Genomic DNA, 27,953 nt, shown 5'->3' on the forward strand with positions numbered 1-27,953 from the left:
ACTTTTGTTGGCCTTCTCTGATAAGAGTCTCATGGCTAAGTTTTAGACTTAAATGTTGTTTCCTTCCCATGTCTCCTAATATAGTTTTTACCTGTTTCCCTTCATTATTCTGTCATTTTGCCCTTGTTTTACAGTGTCTGTGCCTTTTATTGTAGGCCATCTCAAAGACATTTTTTTTAATATACAGTATATAAGTACAAAATGATGAAATAAACATACTACTTCTTTATTTGCTCTAAAAGATACTTGGTTGGACTAGATGACCTCTGAGGTCCTTGCAGCTCTAAATTTATGTTACTGTCAACAAAGACATACACAAAATCTATTAAGTTATGTGCCAGGAGATGAATGCAAAGTACTATATTCTTGACATAGGTATATTTCTTCTTGAAAATAGAGCACTAGATTCAGCAACTTGCTAAGGGCCCTCACCTTTATGGTGATAAAACAGGTGAACTCATTGCTTAAAAAAAAAAAAAAAAAGAAAAACAAAAAACTCTGTTAAAATATCTTTCCACTTGTAAGCATCAACAAAATAAAATTTAGAAACAGAAAAAAAGAAGAGCTTAATTATTTCTTTTGAGGCATTTTGTAAATTTGAATAAGCTTAGCTTGATGAGTGTAGCTAATATAATGAAATTAGTCACATTTGAATATTATCACAATCTTGCTGCAACATTAGCATTAAGTGTGATTAAAATTTATTTTGTGTGACTTTATGGGTCCCTAAAGCATCAACCGTCAACACCTTCATAATAAACTAGCCTTTCAAAGATTTCAGGAAACTTTTACATTCAGAGCAGGTGGTTGGGCCCTTGCCTCAGAGCTGAGCACATCATTTTAAGGTATATTTTCTGTTTGTATGAATTTAGAAGATAGGATATCATCAATATCATTGTTTCTTTTGCTAGTAAGATAAAAACCATTTAATATAGGCAATTCTAGTTACTGTGTACTGAAAATTTCCAAAAAGCTGATTAAAATATTTTCCTTAAGGCCACCTGAATTGTAACAGAAAAATAAATGGGAAAACCCAAGGTAGAATTTAAGAGATGTGTTTCTGAAATATAAATATTATAATAGATAAAATTTTCCCTGAAGAAAAATAGAATATGACATCAATGAGAGTGGCCTAAATGTGAAGAGTACTGATCAACTGAATTTCAAGGAAAAATTTGTCTTCATTCAAGCAGCGTCCAGTTTATTTACAAATCTCCACGCAGTAGTGTAATAGTGTGTAAAAGTTGCTTCAGTCGTGTTCACCTCTTTGCAACCCCCTCGACTGTAGCCTACCAGCCTTCTCTGTCCATGAGATTCTCCAGGCAAGAATACTGCAGTGGGTTGCCATGCCCTTCTCCAGGCGATCTTCCCAACACAGGGATCAACATGTGTCTTATGCCTCCTGCATTGGCAGGTGGGTTCTTTACCACTATTACCACCTGGGAAGCCCTGGTTTAATAGTGTATCCCCCAAATTCATCCTGGCTGGAACCTCAGGAGGGGGCCCTGTTTGGAAATAGGTCTTTGCAGATACAAGTAAAGTAAGAATTGAAATGGGGTCACCCTAGCATGCACCCTAAATTCAATGTGACAGAAAAGGACAGACACATAGAGAAGGGGATCTAAAAATGTAGGCAGAAATTGGAATAATGCAGCTACAAGCTAAAGAATTAAATGGACTGTTGGGAGTCGCTAGAAGCTGGGAAGAGATGGGAGAAAATTCTTCTCTAGGGGCTTCAAAGGGAGTATAGTCTTTCAACACCCTGATTTGAGAAGGCTAGCCCCCAGATCAACTATGGTAGCTTGTTACTGTGACATTAGGAAACTACTACACTCTGAAATTCAAAGTTTCTTTCTCTCTGATTTTATTATGTTGGTGCTAGGTGCTCAGTTGTGTCTGACTCTGTGGCCCTATGGACTGTAGCCCACCAGGCTCCTCTGTCTGTGGGATTTTTCAGGCAAGACTACTTGAATGGGTTGCCATTTCCTCCTCCAGGGGATCTTCCCGACCCAGGGATTGAACCCGTGTCTCCTGCATTGGCAGGAGGGTTCTTTACCACTAAGCCACAATATACACTCTGATTTTATTCTGTTATGTAGGAAATATGTAGTTTGTTTATGCATGGTATGTTTGTAATCTTAGAATTATATCTTACAACTAATTTTAAAGTATTTTTAAAATAGCTTGTAATTTTATATCTGGTTTAGTTGATGCTGATGTCAATTCCATTTCAAAAATTATCTAAAAAAGTTATACAAGATTCTAGGAATTTGTAGGATTTTGGTATGTCCCTAATAAAATTTACTTAAATGAAATTTATACTCTAACTAATTTTGACTGAGTTTTTGACTCAAAATAGTATTTAACTCATTAGTACTCAGGTAATAGTTATCTCCTAAATAACATTTGTTTCCATATATTTATATCAAACGGTGAAGTGAGACAAAAATCAGTGCAAAGTGGTGATTATCAATCATCATAAATGCGTGAAAGACAGCGTATATCTTACTGAGAAGGGTTTAATTTTGAAATGTGTGACTTGGAAAATGGAAGTTAGTATAGCATTTCATAACTCATGTAACAGTATGCACAGCTGATTGTATTAGAACTGATCTTTTAAATTTAACAGTTACTTTGAATCAAATGAGGATAATTAGAAACTAAGTCAAATATTTATTACACATTTACTTTGAATTTTTAATTCAAAAATTTATGACAGAAAAACAGAGCTTTGCTATGGCTAAGGTATTTATCCTTTCTTGGTAAGTTTGGGAATGGGGTTAGGAGAAGGCTACAGCTAGAACTATTTTTTACATAGGGGAAAGTTCACTTTTAATAAATTTTTTATTAAAAAATTAAAGTTAGCATTTGCTGAAACGATAACTTCTTAGATGCTACTGATTTGGCTTGTACAGTCACTAGGCTTTGATGTGGAAGTATTATTTTCCAGTTCACATAGATGCTTATCTTTCGTCATGAAAGAGCTTGTCTATGATTTACCTGGCTTAACAGACAAGCACAAATACGTTTATTGCCAATTGAATTGTTAGAGTGAAGACTGATAAATATTCATTTTTAAATGAATTCTTGTTTTCTGTTTCTAAACATGTTCTTATTATTGCATCTTGCAACTAATTTTATAGTGCATTTTGATGCAGTTAGTTTCATGTCTGAAGTTTAATTAATGTTGATGTCAGTTATATTTAGAGACTTCTAGGATTTTGTAATGTCTCCAACAAAAGTTTGGTGAATGAAATTTATATGAAAGTTATATGTAGTGATCTGCTAAAAATTCCTTGTTGGTTGCTATACAAACATGACATTACCTTATTAGAATAATGTTAATCAGTGTTTTCCATAAGATATCACAAATGGTGATATCCTCAGTAGGGACTTAGTTATAAGTAATCATAAAACCCATAATGATGTCTCTATCACTTCAATTTATTTCAACTTTGTTATTTGAGGTCAGAAACAGATTTCAAATTTAGACATTATTTATCTATAATTATGAAGCCAAATAAATGGTAGAGATTGTTGTGGCTCAACAATTGAAGTGAGACAGTGGAATCACAGAAGGTTGAATCATTTGGAATTGATTCTACAGATGTCTCCATTCTCTAAATCTCCTGTAAGCCTCTTACCTACCATGAAAGGTTATTCTCTTAAACCTGGCACGTAAAATCAATCATATGCCTCCTATCTCCTCTGAGAGTTCAAAGATTAAGACAAGACCTTCACTGTCAAGGAGAAGGGCTGTATAGAAACTGCTTGTGCATACAACGTCATTCAGCAGCAGCATCCAGGGTCACCCAGGTATTTGAGAAAAAGTTGCAAAAAACAGATCACTAGTACTTTTTTCACATTTGCTATCAGTACCAAAAAAGGAGGCCCAGAAGTGTTCTAAAAGAAAAACTGATTCTTGAAGAAGAGATTCACTGAAGAATACCTACAATGTGCTTCCTGGACCTTTAAACCAGAAATAGCAGTGAATCTACCAGAGTTAAAGACACCTCCTAAAATGAAAACTCTGGAAATGGAATGAATTTTAATATATAATTAACTAACCAAGACAGACCCAAAGGCAATATACAAAGTACCTATTAATATTACTGCTGCTGTTACTGCCTACCACCCCACCAAAAACACGGTCCCTATTCTTGGTCTTAAACCTCTAACAAAGATGGCAATAATGGTAAAAAGAGAAACCCACTGATCAGGTGTTTTCCTCATCCCTTGTCAGTGATTGTATTCTTGTATCTTGTCCCAGTGAAGGTAGAAAGAGATTCTATGTTGGACCACTTTAAATAGTTGGCAAAGAATTACAAGGTCAGATTTTATATATTTTCCACCTGAAATGGTGTAAGTACACATGAAAAGTACCATACTTTTTATGTGAATCTGAAACAAATTATATTGCACTCTCAATAAAATGAAATTAATGTCACAGGGCTTGGCATGTTTCAAGTAAGAAATGTTAGTAAAGTGAGGAGAAATGACTTCCTAATGACACATTGTGTGTAGATGTATTTGCTGTTGTTCAGTTGCTAAGTCAAGTCCGACTCTTTGTGACGCCATGGACAGCAGCGTGCCAGGCTTCACTGTCCTGGATGTAGATGCATTAGCATTTCTTTTTAATATTTCATCTGTTGAATAGAAAGAGAATTGGAATCTTGTTCATCAACATTTTAAAACATTTTTATAGAATGTAAATGTGTCTGTACTTGCCTTTTTTCCATGTTAGTGAGAAACCAGTCCTACTTGTGAAGTGAGTATTCTTATTAAACTGCTGTTGTACATTCCCAGACATGCTCAGAAGAAATAGGCACAAATGGTGGGTCTATTACTTCCTTCACAAAATACTTGCCTCGTTTTTGTGTGCATTTTGTTCCCTCCTTCTCACTAAAATGTGAGTAATTTTTCAAGTCAAGAAGCCTCTGTAGGGAGCCTTGAAATGTTTTATCCATTACTTGTAAAATTAGGAGGAAAAAAGAGTGATTAATGATTTATTGAAAACTCAAATAAGAGGTCTTTGTTGGAAAAACTTTTATTTGATTTAGTAACTGTATTTTTTGCATGCAAATTAACGTTCACAGGGAATTTTTATGTTGAACTAGCAGCCTAAATTAGTCATTTAGTGATGACAAAACCATTTAGCCCGTGTGAAGAAATACCTATGTTGATCTTTTGTTTATACATTGTTCAATGCAAATTTGTCTGTTGTATACGCATTAAGGAAAAGAGCATAGGAAGTTTTCAGCATAAATGTATTGTCTAGGTTGAAAATACACCCATAAAGTGTAACCAAAGTAACGAAATAATAGTTGGGTCCGACTCTTTGCGGCCTCATGGGCTGTAGCCTGCCAGGATCCTCCGTCCGTGGTCCATGGGATTTCCCAGGCAAGACTACTGGAGTGGGTTGTGGTGCCTTCCTGCCCAGGATACTCCTGGCACAAGGATTGAACCCATCTCCTGTGTCTCTTGCATTGGCAGGTGGGTTCTTTACCACTAGCGCCATCTGAGAAGCCCTAGGCATTTCAGGTCTTTTTTTTTTTTAATATACAAAATGAGCCCTCTTGTTTAATTAGGATCCAAATCAAGAAACAGATTGCTAGAATCCCAGTAACCCCTTCAACCTGTTGTGCACTATCTCTTAGAGTAGCACTTATGGTGATTTGGAATATCATTGTTTAATTTTAAAACTTTTAATGAATGGAATCATAGAGTATATTCCATCTATTGCTTCTTTCATTTCATATTTAGCATATAAAATTTGGAGTTTAGTTGTAACTCATTCTCACTGCTATATATCAATAGTATGCTATTATAAACCATTTATTTGCCCATGCAATGTTTCTGAATATTTGGGTTGTGTTCAATTGGGGGCTATTCTGCATAGTACTTCTCTGAACATTCTTATACCTTTCTGGTTAAGTGTATACCCAGATACATGTCAGATAAGGGTTTATATCTGTTTAAGCTCCCATCCTCAAAGACAGAGGGTTCTAATTGCCCCCCATCCATGCCAATGCTTAGTGTCATCTCTTTTCATGTAAATCATTCTGGTGTGTACATATCACTATTGCATTGTTGTTCGTCTTAGCCTTAAAAAATAGAAAAGAATGCCTAATTTTATTCATGTATGCTTAATTTGAAGTATATTAAATGCCCTTCTTTTCAGTACTTTTGTCTTATTTAAATAATACATAATAATAGTGATCCCTAACTATTCAATAATATACTAGCTTGAAAAACAATTCTTGATTAATTGTAATTCTGATAAGTTTAATCTAGGTTATTAGCTATGAAAATTAAAAATAAAAAATAAAGTCTTTACACTAATGTGAAACCTCATATTTAATGTTAAAAGAAAGTTTCATGGTTTATAAATAAAGCAAGATGTGAATCAAAGAAGTGTTTATTTAAAATTAAGAGAGAAGTCTCAATTTCCATTATGACAATATGTCTGTATTTCAAGGGAAACATAGCAATATCTTAAGGCAACCTTGTAGTCTATTAGTTTGTTCTCACCCTGACGGCAACTGTTACTTCACTCTTTACAGTAATAGGCAGCTGTTCTTTGAAGAGACTTTTGAAGAAAATAATATTTTCTCTTTTAATTATAAGCAGTTAAGCCTTTGAAAGGCTGTAGTTAACAGTAAAAAATCAAAATAAAACAACTAAAAAAACAAAAAATACTTTGCACCAAGTTGATTGTATCTCTAATTTGTATTAGTTGGTTTCAGGAGTGTGCATTCATAATTATTGAGTGATTGTATTTAGAGCTCACTTCCTTGGTTTCATATCCTTGCTGTATACTTAACCAACAGTGCTGTTTTGGAAAAGTTACTTAACATATTCAGATCTTAGATTCCCCAATCTATAGCATGGGGATAATTATAGTACAAATATTATATGGTGTATTGGTCTAGGTCCCCCAAGAAGCAGATACCAAAGGAGGACTAAACACAAGAAGGACTTTATTAGGGAAATGCCTATGAGAGAAATTGGAGGGGAATCTGAGTAAGGCTGAAAGCTGCTGGCCATGAAGCAAGTATGACCCAGAGTGGAAGAGAGACAAAAGGAAGGTTGAATGGAAGCTTTCTGGCATGATGTGCAGGCTAAGAAATGGTCAGCAAGGGCTCGGGGAATCTTGAGCCAACATTGGCCATCAAGGGACCCCTGTGTCTTCCAGCAATGGGTTTGTGTTAGACCTCTGCTGCACTCAGTCATTGGTTGGAGAAGAGAAAAAATAGATTTCAGAGCAAAGTAGCAGGTAGCCTCGTCAATTATACTTCCTATACTTTGAGGCCTATGAGGCACGATCTCATGGCTACAATAAATGATTATCATGGAGATAAACTGACAGACTCCAAAGGAAGTCATTAAGACAATGCCTAGAATCATAGATGAGAATTTATTTAGTTATATATTCATATTATTCAATATGATTATTAATAAATGAAACACTAATAAAAGACCCACATGCACAATCTGTTTGAAATATTTGAAAGGAAAATATAACAGTGCTACCAAGACATTAAGAGAAGCCTTATGGTTTACTTGAGTCTTCCTAACTAAAGAGCATTAGCATTAGTAGATGTTAATAACATATGCATAATTGTTTTCCCTCTACTATTTGTTATTGGATATTGCCAAGTTCCTAATTTATACTGGATTACCTAACTGTAAACCTATTTCAGTATATAGAAATGGATTCAAGGTTGTTTTAAAAATAAAAAGATTTATTAATATATTTATTCTTGTCATATCCAATTGATGTTATCCATATCAAAGAATTCCATCATTTATTATCATAGGAAGGACCTGATTAGCAATTATTTTTGAAAATTGATCATTAGGTTTGCATTATCTTGCAAATAACTGAGTATTCTTTGAAACTCCTTTTATTTGGCCATATTCTCAATGGTGGAACCTGCTTTTATCTTTTCAAAGAATTTCCATTGTTGTAGAAAATTCAGAGGGTGCACATGGATAATTGTGACACTCTTCAGATACAGAGAAAGCACATTACATTACAGATATGTGGAAATGCTTCCTGAAAAGTCTCTGAGGGCACTTTATTATGATACTTTAATATAAGCAACCATATTACTCAGAGGAGAGTCTTAAGCGTAGAGGGGATGGAATATTCAGGGCATGTCCCCCACCTCATACTGTCTCCCATTTGCTCTCTCCCTTTGTAAATGGAAGCCTAGATATTCTTCCCCTTCCATTTCCCCTGCTGGGAGGTCATTTTTTTGCCCTGGAGTTCACATTAACTACATCATCTGAGACCTATCTTTTCCCCTAATACTCCAAGGACTAACTCAAGATATAATTTCTCCTTTAGGTTTTCCCTGTGTCTTGGGCCAAATGTCCTCCTCCATATGTTCGGTGTTTTCTACTTGTGTTATCCTCACCTCTCACAGGCACGTACTTTTCCTTCTGACCAATCCTGTGACGTACCGAACATCTTTCATTCTTAGCGCTGTGCTTTGGCGGTTTACTTGTCTTCCATGCCACACCGCACTGTCAGGAAATGAGGATAAGTCATATTATTGGAATTTGAGTTAAAACTTTTAAAAATAATAACATTTAATGAATGAATGCATGAATGAACAAGTTAATTAATACATTATATTCCCAGGTATATAATGAACACCCTGAGAAGACAAATTGAGTCCCGGTCACGTAGCAAAGGACTGGAATAGAGGAAGGGATGCTTAGTACATCTTTATGACTGGTGAATCTAAATATTTTCGTGAATAATAAGTTGACATTATATGTCAACTACATATATACACACACACACACACACAAATATACACATATATATGATGAAGCTGAAGCACCAATATTTTGGCCACCTTATGCAAAGAGCCAACTCACAGGAAAATACCCTGATGCTGGGAAAGATTGAGGGCAGAAGAAGGGGGCGACAGAGGATGAGATGGTTGGATGGCATCGCCAACTCAATGGACATGAGTCTGAGCAAACTCTGGGAGACAGTGGACAGGGAAGCCTGGCGTGCTGCAGTCCATGGAGTTGCAAAGAGTCAGACATTACTTAGCAACTGAACAACAACAGCGCATATGTGTGTATGTGTGCGTGTGTGCATGTGTGTGTGCATGCACGCTAGGTCGCTTTAGTCATGTTGATTCTGTGTGACCCTATGGACTGTAGCCTTCTAGGCTCCTCTGTCTATGGGACTCTCCAAGCAAGAATACTGGAGTGGGTTGCCATACCCCACTCCAGGGGATCTTCCGGACCCTCCAGGGGATCAAATCCATGCCTCTTATGTCTCCTGCATTGGCATGAGGGTTTCTACCACTACCGCCACCTGGGAAGCTCATGTGTATGTATGTAGGTATATATATATGTGTGTATATATCCACTCACAAACACACACACATATATATATTTCTTTTGCAGTCCAATATGTAAAATAATTTGAGATTCATCTAAATGCTGTATAAAATGAAATAAATTGCCCAGATAATATGGATTCAGAATATGTATAATTCAGCAAGAAATTGTCAAAGATTAGGATATCTATTAACTTTTTCTAGCATATTGGTAAGTAGCATTAAAAAACCAATTTTTGGTTGGGTCTTTTGAGAGGATAACAATAAAATAGTCTCTATTTGCATGATAAGTTTTTTTACCAGGAAAATAAACATTACAGCTGTGCCAGGTTTAATTCCAAGAAAAAACACATTACTATATATTCTTAAAGGAGTAAAATTCTGAACTCAAATCTGTTCAAAAATTTGTGGCAGAGAATACTATGACCAGATTATTAAGTAACATGCCTTTCACTTTTCACTTTGTTAGCTATACTCAGCGTGTCATTGGAAATGGAATCAAAGCCCAATCTGGAAATCCTGAAGTCAAAGTCAAAGGAATCGATCCTGTGATAAATCAGATTATTGATAAACTGAGGCACGTTATTCAGGTAAATGCTGATTTTCTATGTATTTTTATACTGAATGATACAGAATAAGTGATGGATGTGATCAATCTGTAAATCATATCTGATAATCCTACCTGAAGTTCAATATTGGAAGAAATTATTTGTATCTAGAGTTTTGGAAATACTTGGCTGAGTGATTTTCATATGTAGTATGCAGCAGTATTTTAACAGATAGTCAGTTATGTATCTGTAGAAAGAGAACTTAGCTTTAGGGTTTCAGTAAATAATAAGACTCTCAGGGTAAGGTTCATTCCTAACAAATACGATAGAAAAAAGATGGGAAATCCTGTTGTAGGTAATAAGAATGGAGCTGTTGTACAAAAATGAGTACATAGATTAAAGATATACTCACAAAGGAATAAATAGATTCTCAAAATATAGGGTTTATTAAAAGTTCTTCACAGGAGAGTTTACTGATATGTTGCCATTTGGCATAACATTTGCCCCTTCTTGCTTCATAACTTTCAAAATCATATCCTTTTCAAAGTGGCAGCGGGAAATAATTCCACTTTCTTTTGGCACCCAAGTTAAATTGAGTCCCATTCTTTCATCTTTATATTAGTGTGCAAATCTCCAATTATTCATGCTTAAGTTTCCTTCTAGAGTTAAAAGATATATCAAATAAAATGCTACCTTTGAGATCTGTCTTTTTAAAGTCTACTAGGATGATATGATTGAAGTTTAGATTTTTACAGAAGATAGCAGAAAGTAATATTTTGTACAGGTTTTGCTACAAAAGCCACCTTTAATGTCTTAGAACATGTTCCCTCGTGAAAAGATCAGGAGAAATTTTGTTTTTGCCAGACTTCTGACTGCTGGTCATATGTGAGTGTCCTGGCAGGGGGAATTGTAATATCCAGTGCAGTTAACAGGATCCACCACAGGGTCAAGTTTGAAAAGGTTTGGAAAATCATCTTCTGGAAGTGAGAATTTATTAATTTGGGACTAAGTATGGAACAAGGGAGGGAGTAGAAATAGGAACATATTTCAGAATCTAATCTGTAGATTTAGGTGATCACTTATTTGTGCTTGGTAGTTCATTTTTTAAAAATCATTATAGATATTATATGCATTTATTATCAGTACTATAAAAATGCCATCTCTCATCATAGGGATAAACAATTATTCTTCTTATCCTTTTTTGCATATCTAAGTATATGTTTAGCAAAATTTTTCTTCATATATTTGCCCTTAAACACCTTTCTTCTTGGTCTGCCATTGAACACACCTCATTTTCCACACTGTAATCTCTGCCCTTAGAGTCATTAAACAGGTAGGTAGGGATTTTCGTTTGAAAAAAACCACTTTGTAAAAAAAAAAAAAAAAAAAACACTTTGTAAATGTCTTAATCATTAATTTATGCCAAGTATTTAATGAATATTTACTGAGTTCCCACCGTAGACCTGGTTCTACACAGGGCATTGAGGTTACGTGAGTGAACAAAGCAGACACAACCCTGCCCTTGTCAGGTTTATATTCTGAGAAAAAAAGAAAATGCGGTTCCTATAACTAAAAATAGAGACAAGAAAACAGAGCAGGATGAGGTCGGAAAGGCACTTGGGCGAGTGCTAGTGGAGGCCTCTCTGGGGGTGGGGAGGATACTGCTGGGTTGAAACCGAGTGGCAAGGATTCACTGGAAAGGAAGAAGAAATCATAGGAAAATCTGGGAGAACTGTGTTCGAGATGGAGGAACTAATACATTCAGGGACTTGTGGCAGGAGTAGGTTAATTGCATTCAGAGGACAGAGAACCATGTCACTGAAGCAAAATAAGTACAGGGGAAAAAAGAACATCATTTAAACTAAGGGGAATCTGATAGGCTCTGGTAGGGCTTTTCAGATTTCTCCTAAGTAGGAAAGGAAACCATTTAAAGGCTTTAGGTAGAGGATGGTACAATTTAATTTATGTTTTATAAAGATAATTTTGGCTTTATAATGGAAAATTTGACCCTGAGGAGCAAGAATAGAAAAAGGAAGGAACATAGGCAGAAAATCATGGTGATTGGGACTAGAATAAAAAGAGTGAGTAATATGAGAAATTGATGGATTTGGATGAATATATGGTGAGTGGAGTTATCAGGAATTGTTGATGAATTGGAAATTGGAGCAATGGAAAGAGAGTATAAGGATGATAAGTAGGTTTGGTGAGGTGATAGTATCATTAAGTGAGGAGGTCTGGGGTTTGGTTGTTGGGTTTGGTTAGGTGTGAATGGTTCTATTAAATTTGAGATGCCTGTTAGACTTCCCAGAGGTGTACCCAGGGTTCTTTGATGATCCCAGGACTGGAAATGCACATTTGGGAACATCACTATACAGATACTATTTAAGTCATGAGACTGTATGAGGTTGCTACTTTCCTGTTAGAATTTACACCAAAACCATTAGAAGAGAATATAAAACAGCAGAATGCTATGAAAAATGTATACTGTGAAAAATCTTCAAATGAAGAAATCATTTCTTTAAATGTATGTGGTGCCTTGTAGATACTGAGAGAGTTGATCTTAGACAGACAAGATATCTAGTAATATTAACATTTTGTGGCTCAGCTGGCAAAGAATCTGCCTGCAGTCTTGCCCACAGTAGTAGATATAATGGTCATCTGAGTTAAATTCACCCATTCCAGAGACTCCTGATATTCCAAAGACTCCTAATAATAGGAATATCTGCTAGATACAAGTCTTTTCACAACTTTTTTCTCTTGTGGTTAATTTCTGGGTATTGTAACCAAGAGTCCTTTCATTAATAATTTTAGGTACTTTGATAAATCTTGCTAAGTTTTTCTCCATGAAAATTATAGGAATTTATACTTCAAGCAAAGTGTATGTGTCACCTTCCCCTACATATTGAGGGTATATGTGAGATCCTGGCAGTGACCGCACATCAGTGTTAGGAAATAGTATGGTGCTCTAGGACCAAAGTAGCAGCATTTTAGAAATGTTAGCCTGAGCTCATCCCTGGGAGTACTCTAAGAATGGCCAAAATGAATATTTTTAATTAGAAAATAGTTTATAAAATTTTCCAAGTTTTCCTAGAGAAAGGTCGTAGCAAAAACAGCCTTAATATTATTTGATTGTTTAGAATAAGCCCTATGTTTAATTCCTGCCAAAACAAAAAATTGAAAGAAAATTCAATATAAATGAATACTTTGGCTTATAGCTTGGTCCTCAGGGACTATCTCAAGCACTTCAAAGTCCACACAATGCCTCTGCAGATTCTTCTGAATTGGGAGCAAGACCTTGGAGACAAGAAGATAAGTCAATCCCGGTTCTCTTTCATCTGTAATTCTGGCATCTTTCACTAGACAAGCCACCATACAAACCCTCAGAGGTAATATCTGACAGTTTCCTACATTCCACAGTCATTGTGTAAAGTTGGCATTGCTTTCGCTTTTGAAAACTACCTGTAATAAATATAATTTAGCCATTAACCTTCCAGTGAGGAATTGTCTAAAGGTAGGAATTTTAAAAGATTAACATAAACTTTCGTCAGATGCTTACAGCAGCTTGAACTGCCTTTTGATAATAGTTTGGAAGGGCTTCCCAGGTGGCGCTAGTGGTAAAGAATCCTCCTGCCAATGTCAGAGACATAAGAGTCTTGATCCCTGGGTCAGGAAGATCCCCTGGAGAAGGGAATGGCAACTCACTCCAGTATTCTTGCCTGGGAAAATCCCATGGACAGAGGAGCCTGGCGGGCTATAGTCCTTGGGGTCGCAAAGAGCCGAGCACGACCGAGCACATGAACACAATAGATTGGAAATAACACTACATTCCTCTTAGTACATCTGAGAGAATAAATCTATAAATGTTTTAATTCAGATTTTTTCTTCTAGTAAACTTATTCTGAAACTTCTTGTTCATATTGACTACGTTTAAGCAATGTTGTCAGCAAAAAAGTCATAGTTATGCAGCAATTTATCTATAAGGATTAAATAACATCTATTATTTTTCAAAGAAAATGATGTCAGTGGTTAAAATCCTAACTGCTAAGTACTGTTAGTTGTGAACGATAATGACCCATTGCTTAGAAGCTACTTTACCTGCTTTCAATATGAAACATAAAAAGTAATACCATAGTAATTTTCTATAAATCTTTTATTGCAAAACCAATAAATGTTAGTGTTGTTAAAAGTAGTAGATTTAAGTAATATTTTATTTCTTTGAACAATTCTGATATATATAAGTTAATATTGGTTTATATTAAATATTCATTTTTATAGAGAGACTATAACTTCCTTAGAAAAATGTCTTCCTATACAAAATAAATTAGATTTTTAAATGTGAGAAAGCAATGATCATAACCATTTGTTTAAAGTTACAAAATATGTAGGTATTTTATAACATATATTTCCGTAATCACAACTTGCTGGGTTCAAGCAGAGATGAGAGACTTTTACGTGGGAAAAAACTATGCTAAATTGCCTCTTTTCTTTTATTCAAATTTTTCCCTAGGATACAAGTATGATAAATAGTAACTTTAGAGCTATGAGAGGCTATGATGAGATTCTAATTGAAACCTCAATGGATAAGGTTAGCATTTATAAATACAAAAAATAATGACACAGGATTTTAAAAACATATTAGTTACCTCAAAATTTCTGAATCCTGAAAACTGTCTAAACTTTTTTCATTAAATCACCTACTATAAAACGCTTTTAGGAAACCTTTTCCTGTTAATAACATCACTGCGACAAAGAGCCAGTTGGTCAATTCCTAATTAGAAAGTTTGACCACAAAGTGTCAGCTGACTGTGAACTTCTTCCACTTGTACCAACTTCCTTCCTTGCTCAGAAAATCACCACAGCACCCTGACTCCTTCCTCCTGATCTCTGCTACACACCAATATCATGTCTCCAGGCTCACTGTATTAATATTCCAGAAGGATAGTCACTTCTTGATTTTGTATTAGCAATGCAGTAGTAACCAAAGCCCATTTAGCTTTTGGTTCAGCAGCAAATATTTGAAATGCACTGAATAATTTTGAACGGTCATCAAATTTAGCAATTTGTTTGGCCTGAGTAAAGTCAATGGAAGGTTTCTTTCTGAAGTGTTTAGTATAATGCACTCACTTCACTATTGGCCATTTCATTAAAAAAATAAATTGTCAGCATAAAACCAACCTTTTCAATTAGTGTAAAATCAACTGGAAATGCAAGTTTAAAACCTCTTTTTGAAAGTAATGGTATTTGGATTGGCCATTTATAATTTATATCTTATCATCTAATGAGTATGTAGCTGTTTTATGTTGGGTAAAATTTTGACTCTGTAGTTACTCTGATGCTAGTATATTATCATTACCTATTAAGATTTAAGCCATTTATTTGCCAGGTTTTGTTTGTTAAACATATTGAAAAAATTTGGGACACTAAAACTTTTATATTTTTTATTTAGGTGATTAGATACAAACAACAGCCATTTAAGGATTAAAATATTTAATCTTTCTGTTTAAAACATAATGTGAAGTATGGCTTATTTCACAAAATGAGATTCCAAATTATAGCCATCTCTCACTGAAATCAGATTTCTATAGCTTTATATTATAAATAGCTCTCATTTATAAGTAAGAAAAGTAATGTTTGACAATTAGTAGATGTAATTATCCATTCAGTAACTTTAAAAAACTAAAAATACCTTTTCTTTTAGTTCGATAAAATTCACTTGTCACAGTATAGCTAGACGCTAAAGAACGTGACTTGCGTTATCACAAGGCCCGTGACTGAATCCCAGCTCTGTGGGCACTCGGTGAGTGCTGATAGTCACTTTATTGGGATCTTTACGTCTCAAAATAATTTTGATTTATTTCAAAAAGACAAATAACAAATGTAGGATGTGAGGAAAGTGGAGCCCTCCAACATTGTTGGTGGAATATAAAATTTTGCAACTACTTTGAAAAATAGGTATTTCTCCCAAAGATTAAACATAGACTTACTATATGCTCAGAAATCCCACTGCTATGTACACATCCAAGGGAAAAGAAAGCCTGTGTTTACACAAAATTTTGTACGCAGATGTTGATAGCATTATTTGTAATATTCAAAAAGTAGAAATAACTCCTTTTTCCCCCTTACTGTCTAGAGGTGTATTTTCAGGGGAAAAACTCTAATAGGATGATTCTTGGCTTATAACTGCTGCTAGAATACAGAGCAGAGGGAATCACAAGACAGGAAATAGAGGAACTAAGTGAAAATCCCAAACTTACCAGCTTATTTGCAGACTGCTGCACTAATGTAGAAAATTAGATAACTCTTCTTTGGAGAAACTGATCAATTCTAGGGGAAATAATTCCATATACCAGTTGGGTCTACACCCATTGCTGGTGAAATCCTCTATTATACCTTATACATATACAATAATTTCCAGGTAGTTTCTAATACCCAATATCAGTGCACGGTTAAGGATCACTGTGCACTGAAGAAAAATATGAAAAAACATGTTAAAGCATAATACTAACAAAAAAAATGAGAAAATACAGACAAAATATGAAGAAGCAAATACACAAAAGCTATATGGGTGTATATGTGCTCAGTCATGTCCGACTCTTTATAACCCTGTGGAATGTAGCCCACCAGGCTCCTCAGTCTATGGAATTTTCCAGGCAAGAATACTGGAGTGGGTTGCCATTTCCTTCTCCAAGGGATCTCCCCAACCCCGGGATCAAACCCATGTTTTCTGCATCTCCTGGAGACATTGGTGGGCAGATTCTTTACCACTACTGCCACTTGGGAAGTCCAAAAAGCTATATGAATATCCTCCAAAAAATTTATAAATAAATCGTATCCTTAAAACAATAATACATTGCTTCTAAAAAATTAATAAAAGAGTAAGAAAAAGCTTCTGGAAATTAAAAATATGTAAAAATTTACAATTCAATATATGGGTTTTAAAGATAAAGTCGAAGAAATATTCTGTAAAATAATGACACAAAAAAGAGAGAAGGAAATAGAGAAGTAAAATGATGAGATGTTAAAATTTTACTCTAGGAGATCCTTATAATAAGAATTTCTTAGAAAGGAACCAAACTAATACAGAGAAGGAATTTATCATTTAAATAATAAATCATTTTTTTCCAGAAATGAAAAGTTATGACTCCAGATTGAATCCACCAAGCAACCATTACAATAAGTGAACACATGTACACATACAAAAATAATTATGAAATTTATGAATATTGAAAAGAAGATACTAAAATATTCCAGTGGAAGAAAACAAAATACATACAAATGCATACAAAGAAAGGGGATCAGATCTGTAATTTCTTATTGGGAGGAATACTAGAAGCAAATGGAAAGGCAATACCTTCAAATTATGGGGCAAATGATTTCTGACCTGAAATTCTATACATAGTTGAAATAGCAATTAAGTATGAGGGTATCTTAAAAAGTTTTACCGATAAGTAAAAATACACAAATTTATATATTGAATACCTTCTCTGTAAAGCTTTGGCAAACAGTAATTAAGAAATGAGAAGATATAGGGTCCAGGAAACATGACGTTGAATACATCAGATTTGGAAAAGGGATGACTATAGGAGGGAATTTTGCAAGCCAGAAAGAAAAAAAGAATCACTAACTTAAAACAACATGTTGGAATATATGGGGGGGTGGGGAAGGTATTTGGCAGATTTGCTAGAGCATTTGAGAAAAAAATTAGATACAAGGCAAACTCTGCAAATTGATAGATACTATGGTAATTATAAGGCTTCCCAGGTGGTGCCTGCCAATGCAGGAGACATAAGTGATGCAGGTTTGATCCCTGGGTTGGGAAGATCCCTTGCAGTAAGAAATGGCAACCCACTCAATTATTCTTGCCTGGAGAATCCCTTGGACAGAGGAGCCAGATTGCCTGTGGTCTATGGGTCACAAAGAGTCGGACACGACTGAAGCACCTCAGCATGCAAGCAAATGGCAATTGTAGATGATAAGAAAGCCAAAACATTTTCATGAAAAGATATATAATCATAGTACACTATTTTCCTAAACTGAATAAGATATTTGTAGATAGAACTATTACTTTAATCACAACTTTGCTAAAATTAATAAATTAATTGGATGGAGAAAAGGAAAGTGGAATATATTGGTATAACAGAAAATCAATAAATATTGCTAAGATGATAGTAAGAAACAGAAAAGTTACCTAATGAATAAAGATTTAGACATGTAAGGTTAATGCTAGAACAATAAGTTGGGTTGACTATTACTACCCACAGGAGCAGGAAACATGGTCTATAAAGTGCTTTGGGTGTAGGAATATTTTTTTTTATTTTAATAGACATTTGGTACTGCTCATTTCTAAATAAATATATTTATTATCCTGACCATTATAAATATAATTTAAAAAAACAAAAGACAAACTCTGCATCATGTTTTATGTGGAACTGCATCATTTGGTCTTCTATATCTCAAACCTGATCCTCCTCTTTTTACACTATTTTTATATCTACTCTCTCTATATGCACACTCCTCATTGTTTCAATTCTTTCAATATCCCAGGTTCTTTCTTACTTCTAAGTCTTCCATTCTCTCTCTCTTTTATTTTTAAGAAAAACACTTCTACTTGGGAAAAACTGTGTCTCTTTTTTCTGTATCTCATAGTCACCCATGATATCTCAGTTTTCCCAGTGAAGAGCATATGTTTTCCTATGTTCTTCTTGGCACTCTGTAACTGACTTACAGGAGCACGTTAGAGAAGAGAGAAAAAAAAACACAGGGTATTGATCATATCCACAGTGACCTCTTTTTCTCTATACCCATTTTCTGTACCCAAAATATCTTGGTTAGTCCACTCATTATTTCTGACCTTAAAGTTTGTCTTCCTATTCACTGATTTTAGTGTTTTGAAACATATCTAGCAAACTTGACTGATTTTTAAGTTTGAAACTGGCCCGTATATTGATTAAGTATTGCTGAGAAACTCCTTCTCTAACTTTTTTCTGGATATTAATTCAGGTTCATAGTTTTACCACTCATTGAATTCTGGTGAGCTGGGGTTATAGTCATTCATAAAGCTTCCCAATCAAACAGCCCAGCTTTGCTCTTCTTGTTATTCACAGTTTTCTGGGTCATGTGCTGTCCTGTCCTGGCAAATGTCATAACTTGACTCCCAATACTCCCAAAGTCCGACATGCAAAAAGAACCCACCTAATGATCTTTGGTAGCACTCCTTTGCCATATGATTGGCTCATGCGTAGTTCAGCTTTCAGCAGGCATATTATGGGCCATAATGCTTTTCAGACTCAATAAATGTATTCTATAATCACTTGAATGTCATTTTATGAATGTATTTTGGAGATGTAACTTGTCAGAGCAGAATGTTTCTGGATATATTTCTTGCAGTTCAGTGGTCCTTAACCAGATGGCCCCCTATAGTTTTGAAGCAGTGATTGCACCTTGAAAGTAGGCTGACTTATGAGAGGAAAATGGTCACGGGGAATCAATGGGAAAGTTTCTTAGGCACAGGAATATTGAAGATGTGAAATAAATACTGTATAAAGATTCATTAAAAACTAAGCTAAGTAAAAGTCCTATGATAAAATGATAAAATGAGAATATGAATTATAATGACCTTAAGAAATGTGATAAGTCCTATGAATGTAAGTTCTGCCTCTGTTATGTGTTTAGCAATGATGTGGTAGAAACTTAATCGGTTTCATTAGAAATAAAACAAATCATGAGTTTTATAGTAATGAGTTTGAAGAGGCACTTATATACCTTTATACAAGGCAGATCATTTACTATTTCTGAAAATGATCATTTTGAAATTTTATATCTGGAAATATATTATCAAGCCAAGCCTGAAACTCATTAAACAGATGGTAAAATCTAATTTAACTTCTTTAACGCTCCTTTTCTTTTTATCTTATAAAAGCAATTGAGCTTGTCAGCTTTTAATTACAAAAGAGTAATTTGAATTTTTTAGATATGTATAACAAACCGAGATAGTTGCTAAATTTCCCATATCCTAGTGGCTTCCTATAGTAAGATTTTGTGAAAGAATCACATTATCAGAAGAGCAGTTTAAAATTTCTACAAAACAAATATCCTTGAGGCACGTAATAGATCTTGAAATGAGATCTAATTCTTAAAGATTTTAAAATATTTGATTTGCACCCATTAAAATTTATACGAAGTTTAAATTTTATATTTTCCCATTTTTTAAAAAGTGTGAAACATACCTCAATAATATCAAAGTGAGTTATTTATACACTTTAATTGTGAAGTATCTATGTTTTGACTGTGTACTGTTCTTTCATTGATAAAAATTCAGTAGCAAAATTATTATGTCATCCAAGAATACAATAAACTTATTATAAAACTTATTTTCAGTGTCTGTTTTACAAATATTCTCACTATTAGAAAATTTTTCATGTTTCTGTGCTAATTCACTATAGCATCATCTTTTCAGTTCAGTTCAGTTCAGTCGCTCAGTCGTGTCCGACTGTTTGCGACCCCATGAGTCACAGCATGCCAGGCTTCCCTATCTATCACCAACTCCTGGAGATTACTCAAACTCATGTCCACTGAGTCGTGATGCCATCTAACCATCTTATCCTCTTCTGTGCCCTTCTTCTCCTGCCCCCAGTCCCTCCCAGCATCAGGGTCTTTTCCAATGAGTCAGCTCTTCGCATGAGGTGGCCAAAGTATTGGAGTTTCAGCTTCAACATCAGTCCTTCCAATGGACACCCAGGACTGATCTCCTTTAGGATGGACTGGTTGAATCTCCTTGCAGTCCAAGGGAATCTCAAGAGTCTTCTCCAACACCACAGTTCAAAAGCATCAATTCTTTGGTGTTCAGCTTTCTTCACAGTTCAACTCTCACATCCATACATGATCACTGGAAAAACCATAGCCTTGACTAGACAGACCTTTGTTGGCAAAGTAATGTCTCTGGTTTTTAATATGCAGTCTAGGTTAGTCATAACTTTGCTTCCAAGGAGTAAGCATCTTTTAATTTCATGGCTGCAGTCACCATCTGCAGTGATTTTGGAGCCCCCAAAATAAAGTCTGACACTGTTTCCACTGTTTCCCCATCTATTTGCCATGAAGTGATGGGACCAAATGCCATGATCTTAGTTTTCTGAATGTTGAGCTTTAAGCCAACTTTTTCACTCTCCTCTTTCACTTTCATCAAGAGGCTTTTTAGTTCCTCTTCACTTTCTGCCATAAGGGTGGTGGTGTCTGCATATCTGGTGTCTGATATTTCTCCCAGCAATCTTGATTCCAGCTTATTCTTCTTCCAGCCCAGCGTTTCTCATGATGTACTCTGCATAGAAGTTAAATAAGCAGGGTGACAATATACAACCTTGACATACTCCTTTTCCTGTTAGGAACCAGTCTGTTGTTCCTTGTCGAGTTCTAACTGTTGCTTCCTGACCTGCATATAGGTTTCTCAAGAGGCAGGTCAGGTGGTCTGTTATTCCCATCTCTTTCAGAATTTTTCACAGTTTATTGTGATCCACACAGTCAAAGGCTTTGGCACAGTCAATAAAGGAGAAATAGTTGTTTTTCTGGAACTCTTGCTTTTTTGATGATTCAGCGAATGTTGGCAATTTGATCTCTTGTTCCTCTGCCTTTTCTAAAACCAGCTTGAGCATTGTCTTTTAACCCAATCTTAAAAAATATCTCTTTTTCTGATATTTTAAAACATATTGCATCTCAACATGTAGCTTCATTTCTTGAGCTTGTAACAAGGGAAAATATTCAAAGTATTATCCATTTAAAACAAACCTTTTTATGCATAATGCCGCTTGTGATACCTTTTGACTACCATCCCCATTATATCATGGGCCAGACTTGTATTTAGTCATTGTGTCTAGAAGACAGCATGCAAACATAAGAATTTCAATATCTGTTGAATGAATGAATGAAATTCATAATTACATTGATCACTGCATGTAAAATTTAAATGGAACAGAAAAGTGAATGTTCCTGATGATCAAATACTAACACTAACTATTTAATATCGTTCTAATTACAAACAAGATGCTTTCAGTCTTGGATGACAATTTCAAAATGTCTTGTACTGTTTTACTCATTTGTTGACTCATTTATTCACTGAACAAAGTGGTTTAGTAGCCCCTAGGAGCCAGGTACAGTAATAGATACAGGGAGTACACAAAATTATTTAAACGAGGATGTTGATGAGAAACAATGTGTATTGCACTTAAGAACTAGTCTGCTGCTGATCTTGATCAGCAGATCAAGTAAGGGAAGGGAGTCTGACCATATTTCTTTACTTCATTCAACAAATATTATTGAGGTTGTACAATGGATCAGGAGATTTCCTAAGTAGTGGGTATACAAAATTGAATAAGACTGTACCTACTTGTAGCAAAACATTGCTATAGTAAAAAAGATAAAGGAATTCATTTTGTAAGATTTCTGATCTAGCTTCAGAGAATTTATCCCTGTTCCAGGAATGTAGAAAGCACTCAACTGAGGTTGAAAATGAAATGAAGGAGAAGATATTTGATAAAATACTGTGGTACCACTTACTTCAGTTAGAATATAGTTATAACTTATTTTTTAAAAATATGATGTGCACATAATAGATGTGATGAGTGAATAACAGAAATGTTAGACAATGATGCCTTTGAAGCAGTCAAACTATTCTCTGTTTAAAAACCATGTAAAACTTAGAGAAATATATTAGTAAGCAATTTTTCATGTTCACGCATCTGTGGTCAGCTGCGATTCAGCCGATCTACATTGGGTTGAGCTGGGACGTACTTGACGTCCAGATCTGTTGCACATGTTGGTCATCCTCCTGTGATCAGAGAACCGGAAGCATGTTAATACTATGATAGATGTCAGGACTTCAAACCCATCTACGCAAAAGCATTATAGGCTCCGGCTGCAGTAGATTCTCTAAGATAAACCTTTTGGCAAAAGCAAAGTTACATAGCAAAGACCAAAGTGAGAGCTATAACCCTCTCCACCAGCAACCTCTCTGCCAGGGATGGAGCTGGGAGAGAGAGTGAACAGTTGCCCCCAGACAATCTAATGATTTTACTTGTTTGAATAGGCTTTGCCTAGCTATAGTACAATACAAAGCTCCTATTTGAACTCTTCCTTCATATTCATGGTGCTACATATTTTCCACTCTGATTATATTCTTATGAACTGTCTTCCTGTACAAACTTGAAAACTGTATACTTAAATGTATTAGATCAGGAAAGGCAGAACTTAAATCATCACATGAGAAATATTTCTCAATATTTTTAGTGTTTTGTGTGATTGTTAGTAGTATTTTGAAAGCAAAATACTTGTAATGACAGAATTTAGGTCTAAGTCAGATATTGATTTATTTTAACAAACTACACAAATCAGAGTAAATTACAAGTAAATAAATCATGTTTGAAATGCTTATTTGGACTGAAAATGAGATTGGATTTTCATGTTAAACATTTGGACTTTAATTATTTTGTTAGGATTGCTTTATTAAGACATAATTAGTAAAATTATCAGTAGAAAAACATGTTGTGCTATAATTAAATCATTTAAATAATCACTTCTTGATGTCTTAACAGGCTAGATTTCTTAATTCATTAAAGCTGATAAGATTTATCTGTAAATACAACTTATTATCAGTAAGTTTGTTTTTATAGAAATGATAGAAAATTTAGAACTCTGCATTAATATTTAATAGCAATATGCTATTCTGATATCAACACACTATGTTTATCTACAAAACATTCAAGAAGGCAGAAATATAGGTAATTAAAATGACTGCAACCTGTTCACCTTTGGCAATTACCAACAGTAGTAGAATTTTTGTATCTTTAGAAAAACATAGATGATTTTAGAATTGGATTCAGTTCCATTTTCTATCTAGAAATAACTACTTACATAACTGAGGTTATGTTAATAGAGTACCCGTATTTCCAAACATAATGCATTATTTTCTTCTATTTCTTCTATTCCATACTGAAAATCTGTTTAACAAAACAAGATAGTAAATCTAATAGTATAGAGAAACTAATATAGACATTTTATACTATTCCTCCTAATCCATGAAATTTATTGCTGAGATGCAAAGATGAATGAAGTCTTTGGAAAAGTACATACTTTACTAATTATTTCTTTTCCTTTAAGAAAATACCTTAATGGACAGGAGTATGGAAATGTCCAAAAGATATTCTTGAAGTATCTGGAGCACATATTCCTCCTAGCACATATTCCTAGCAAACTCAACAAATAGATCCATTTAAGTGAAATAAGCTCTGTGCAACTGATTTTGTATGTGAGATTGTGTGTTTGTATGTATGTACACACATATCTCTGTATTTTCAATCTGTTCTGTTATGAAATTGTCAAACTGAATTGACGGATAACTGCACTGTGTTTAAGAAACCTGTTAACCTGATAAACAGACAGCCTTAACAAGAAAAAGAACAACAAAATACCTTGGTTGTTCCAATACTTCTCACTGCGTGTCAGCCACTTTCTCCCCCACTATGTCTCCAGCAAAACTAGTCTCTAAACACCTGTTTCACTCAGAGACACTAGTTGTTGTAAATGACTTTAATAAGCATTTTACTCTACCTAATTTTTATCCTAATGTAATTGTATGTGATATCCCCCAAGGGATCAAGCAGAAGGGCTTATATGGAGTATTTTACGTGACTTCATGAAGTAAAGAAAGAAAAGTTGTGTTTATAAAGTGATCAGATTGATAGACTGTCCTTCTATTAAGCAAGTAACCATGCTTTAAGTTTTAGTATGGTAGATGAGAGTGAAAATTTTTCAAAGTTTATTTGTTGTGGCAGCCAACAGTTGGTCACATTGCACATTTCAAAGTTACAAAGGAGTCTCATGGTAGTACAAATGCAGGTCAGGAGAATTTTAAGTGAAGCCAGAGCAAGAGTTTCAGAAGTTGACAGTATCTGGAAAGCAACCTCTGCAAGGAAGCAGGCACCCAGGGGACTCTAGGAATCATTTTTCAAATCTTATATGCCTGGGATTTCAGACATTGTTACCCCATTCTCCTTTACTAAGGTGTAACTCAGGGTTACAATATCAAAAATTAATTAAAAAATAAAAACGGAGGTGGTGGTGGGAGGGAGGTTCCAGAGGGACGGGATATATGTATACTTACAGCTGATTCACGCTTGAAAGGAGAAACCAACACAACATTGTACAGTAATTATCCTCCAATTAAAAATGTAAAAAAAACTTATAAATAGCAGATAGTACAAAAACAAAAAATAAACAAGTTCATAGATCTAGAGAACAGATTGGTGGTCAGGGGTTGTGGGGTGAGAGAAGTTGGTAAATGAAAAATTAAAGGTAAAAAGATAAAAGGAAGTTTTAATTCTAAAAGCCTCTTTGAAACTACAGCTTTTTGGTTAATCTTGATGGGTATAAAATAACATTATTGCTTGTATGAAATAACATTAGAGAGAAAAATGGAATAAAAAATAGTAATTTTAAGACAAAGTGTTTGATTTTAACCATGAAGAATGTTTATATGTACATTAGTAAAGATAGATTATTTTGAATCAAATACATGGTTTAATATGTATTTTTTTTGGTGAGTTTAAGTTTGGAAGGAAGTTAGAATGGAAGAATACATTGAATCTTTCTTTAGAAACTTAGGTAAAACCGTAAAACAACTTAAGTAAAACAACTTAAGTATTACCAGTTCTCAACAAGTTACCTTCCCTTTGTTGTTGTTCAGTCATTAAGTTGTATCTGACTCTCTGTGACCCCATTGACTGCAGCATTCCAGGCTTCCCTGTCCTTCACTATCTCCCAGAGTTTGCTCAAACTCATATCCATTGAGTCGGTGATGCCAAATAACTACCTCATCCTCCATATCCCACTTCTCCTCCTGCCCTCAATCTTCCCCAGCATCAGGGTCTTTTCCAATGAGTCAGCTCTTCACATTAGGTGGCCAAAGTTTTGGAACTTCAACTTCAGCATCAGTCTTTCAAATGAATTTTCAGAGTTGATTTCCTTTAGGATTGATTGGTTTGATCTCCTTATAGTCCAAGCGATTCTCAAGAGTCTTCTCCTCCCACCACAATTTGAAAACAACAGTTCTTCAGCACTCAGCCTTCTTTATGGTCTGACTCTCACATCTGTACAGGACTACTAGAAAAACCATGACTTTGACTGTACAGACCTTTGTTGGCAAAGTAACATCTCTGCTTTTTAATATACTATCTAGGTTTGTCATAGCTTTTCTTCTAAGGGACAAGTGTCTTAATTTCATGGATGTAGTCACTGTCCACAGTGATTTTGGAGCCCAAGAAAATAAAATATGCCACTGTTTCTACTTTTTCCCCATCTATTTGTCATAAGTGTCATAATCTTAGTTTTTTGAATGTTGAATTTTAAGCCAACTTTATTTATTTATTTATTTACTATTTATTTTTTTTTTATTAGTTGGAGGCTAATCACTTCACAACATTTCAGTGGGTTTTGTCATACATTGATATGAATCAGCCATAGAGTTACACGTATTCCCCATCCCCATCCCCACTCCCACCTCCCTCTCCACCCGATTCCTCTGGGTCTTCCCAGTGCACCTGGCCCGAGCACTTGTCTCATGCATCCCACCTGGGCTGGTGATCTGTTTCACCATAGATAATATACATGCTGTTCTTTCGAAACATCCCACCCTCACCTTCTCCCACAGAGTTCAAAAGTCTGTTCTGTAGTTCTGTGTCTCTTTTTCTGTTTTGCATATAGGGTTATCGTTACCATCTTTCTAAATTCCATATATATGTGTTAGTATACTGTATTGGTCTTTATCTTTCTGGCTTACTTCACTCTGTATAAGGGGCTCCAGTTTCATCCATCTCATTAGAACTGATTCAAATGAATTCTTTTTAATGGCTGAGTAATATTCCATGGTGTATATGTACCACAGCTTCCTTATCCATTCATCTACTGATGGGCATCTAGGTTGCTTCCATGTCCTGGCTATTATAAACAGTGCTGTGATGAACATTGGGGTGCATGTGTCTCTTTCAGATCTGGTTTCCTCAGTATGTATGCCCAGAAGTGGGATTGCTGGGTCATATGGCTGTTCTATTTCCAGTTTTTTAAGAAATCTCCACACTGTTTTCCATAGCGGCTGTACTAGTTTGCATTCCCACCAACAGTGTAAGAGGGTTCCCTTTTCTCCACACCCTCTCCAGCATTTATTGCTTGTAGACTTTTGGATAGCAGCCATCCTGACTGGCGTGTAATGGTACCTCATTGTGGTTTTGATTTGCATTTCTCTAATAATGAGTGCTGTTGAGCATCTTTTCATGTGTTTGTTAGCCATCTGTATTTCTTCTTTGGAGAAATGTCTGTTTAGTTCTTTGGCCCATTTTTTGATTGGGTCATTTATTTTTCTGGAATTGAGCTTCAGGAGTTGCTTGTATATTTTTGAGATTAATCCTTTGTCTGTTTCTTCATTTGCTATTATTTTCTCCCAATCTGAGGGCTGTCTTTTCTCCTTACTTATAGTTTCCTTTGTAGTGCAAAAGCTTTTAAGTTTCATTAGGTCCCATTTGTTTATTTTTGCTTTTATTTCCAGTATTCTGGGAGGTGGGTCATAGAGGATCTTGCTGTGATTTATGTCGGAGAGTGTTTTGCCTATGTTTTCCTCTAGGAGTTTTATAGTTTCTGGTCTTATGTTTAGATCTTTAGTCCATTTTGAGTTTATTTTTGTGTATGGTGTTAGAAAGTGTTCTAGTTTCATTCTTTTACAAGTGGTTGACCAGTTTTCCCAGCACCACTTGTTAAAGAGTTTGTCTTTTTTCCATTGTATATCCTTGCCTCCTTTGTCAAAGATAAGGTGTCCATAGGTTCATGGATTTATCTCTGGGCTTTCTATTCTGTTCCATTGATCTATATTTCTGTCTTTGTGCCAGTACCATACTGTCTTGATGACTGTGGCTTTGTAGTAGAGTCTGAAGTCAGGCAGGTTGATTCCTCCAGTTCCATTCTTCTTTCTCAAGATTACTTTGGCTATTCGAGGTTTTTTGTA

General features: G+C 35.0%; 1 protein-coding gene across 1 annotated transcript in view; it reads left to right on the top strand.

Annotated features, from left to right (window-relative positions):
- The window catches only part of GPC5 (glypican 5), a 790,871-nt gene that overhangs the window by 497,374 nt on the left and 265,544 nt on the right, over positions 1-27,953 (top strand). The window contains exon 6 of the mRNA XM_061133190.1: positions 9,838-9,958. Coding sequence (XP_060989173.1) covers positions 9,838-9,958 — 121 coding nt within the window. The remainder of the gene's footprint in view (positions 1-9,837; positions 9,959-27,953) is intronic.

This window comes from Dama dama, chromosome 30 (genome assembly GCF_033118175.1).
Source record: "Dama dama isolate Ldn47 chromosome 30, ASM3311817v1, whole genome shotgun sequence".
Taxonomy (NCBI): Eukaryota; Metazoa; Chordata; class Mammalia; order Artiodactyla; family Cervidae; genus Dama; species Dama dama.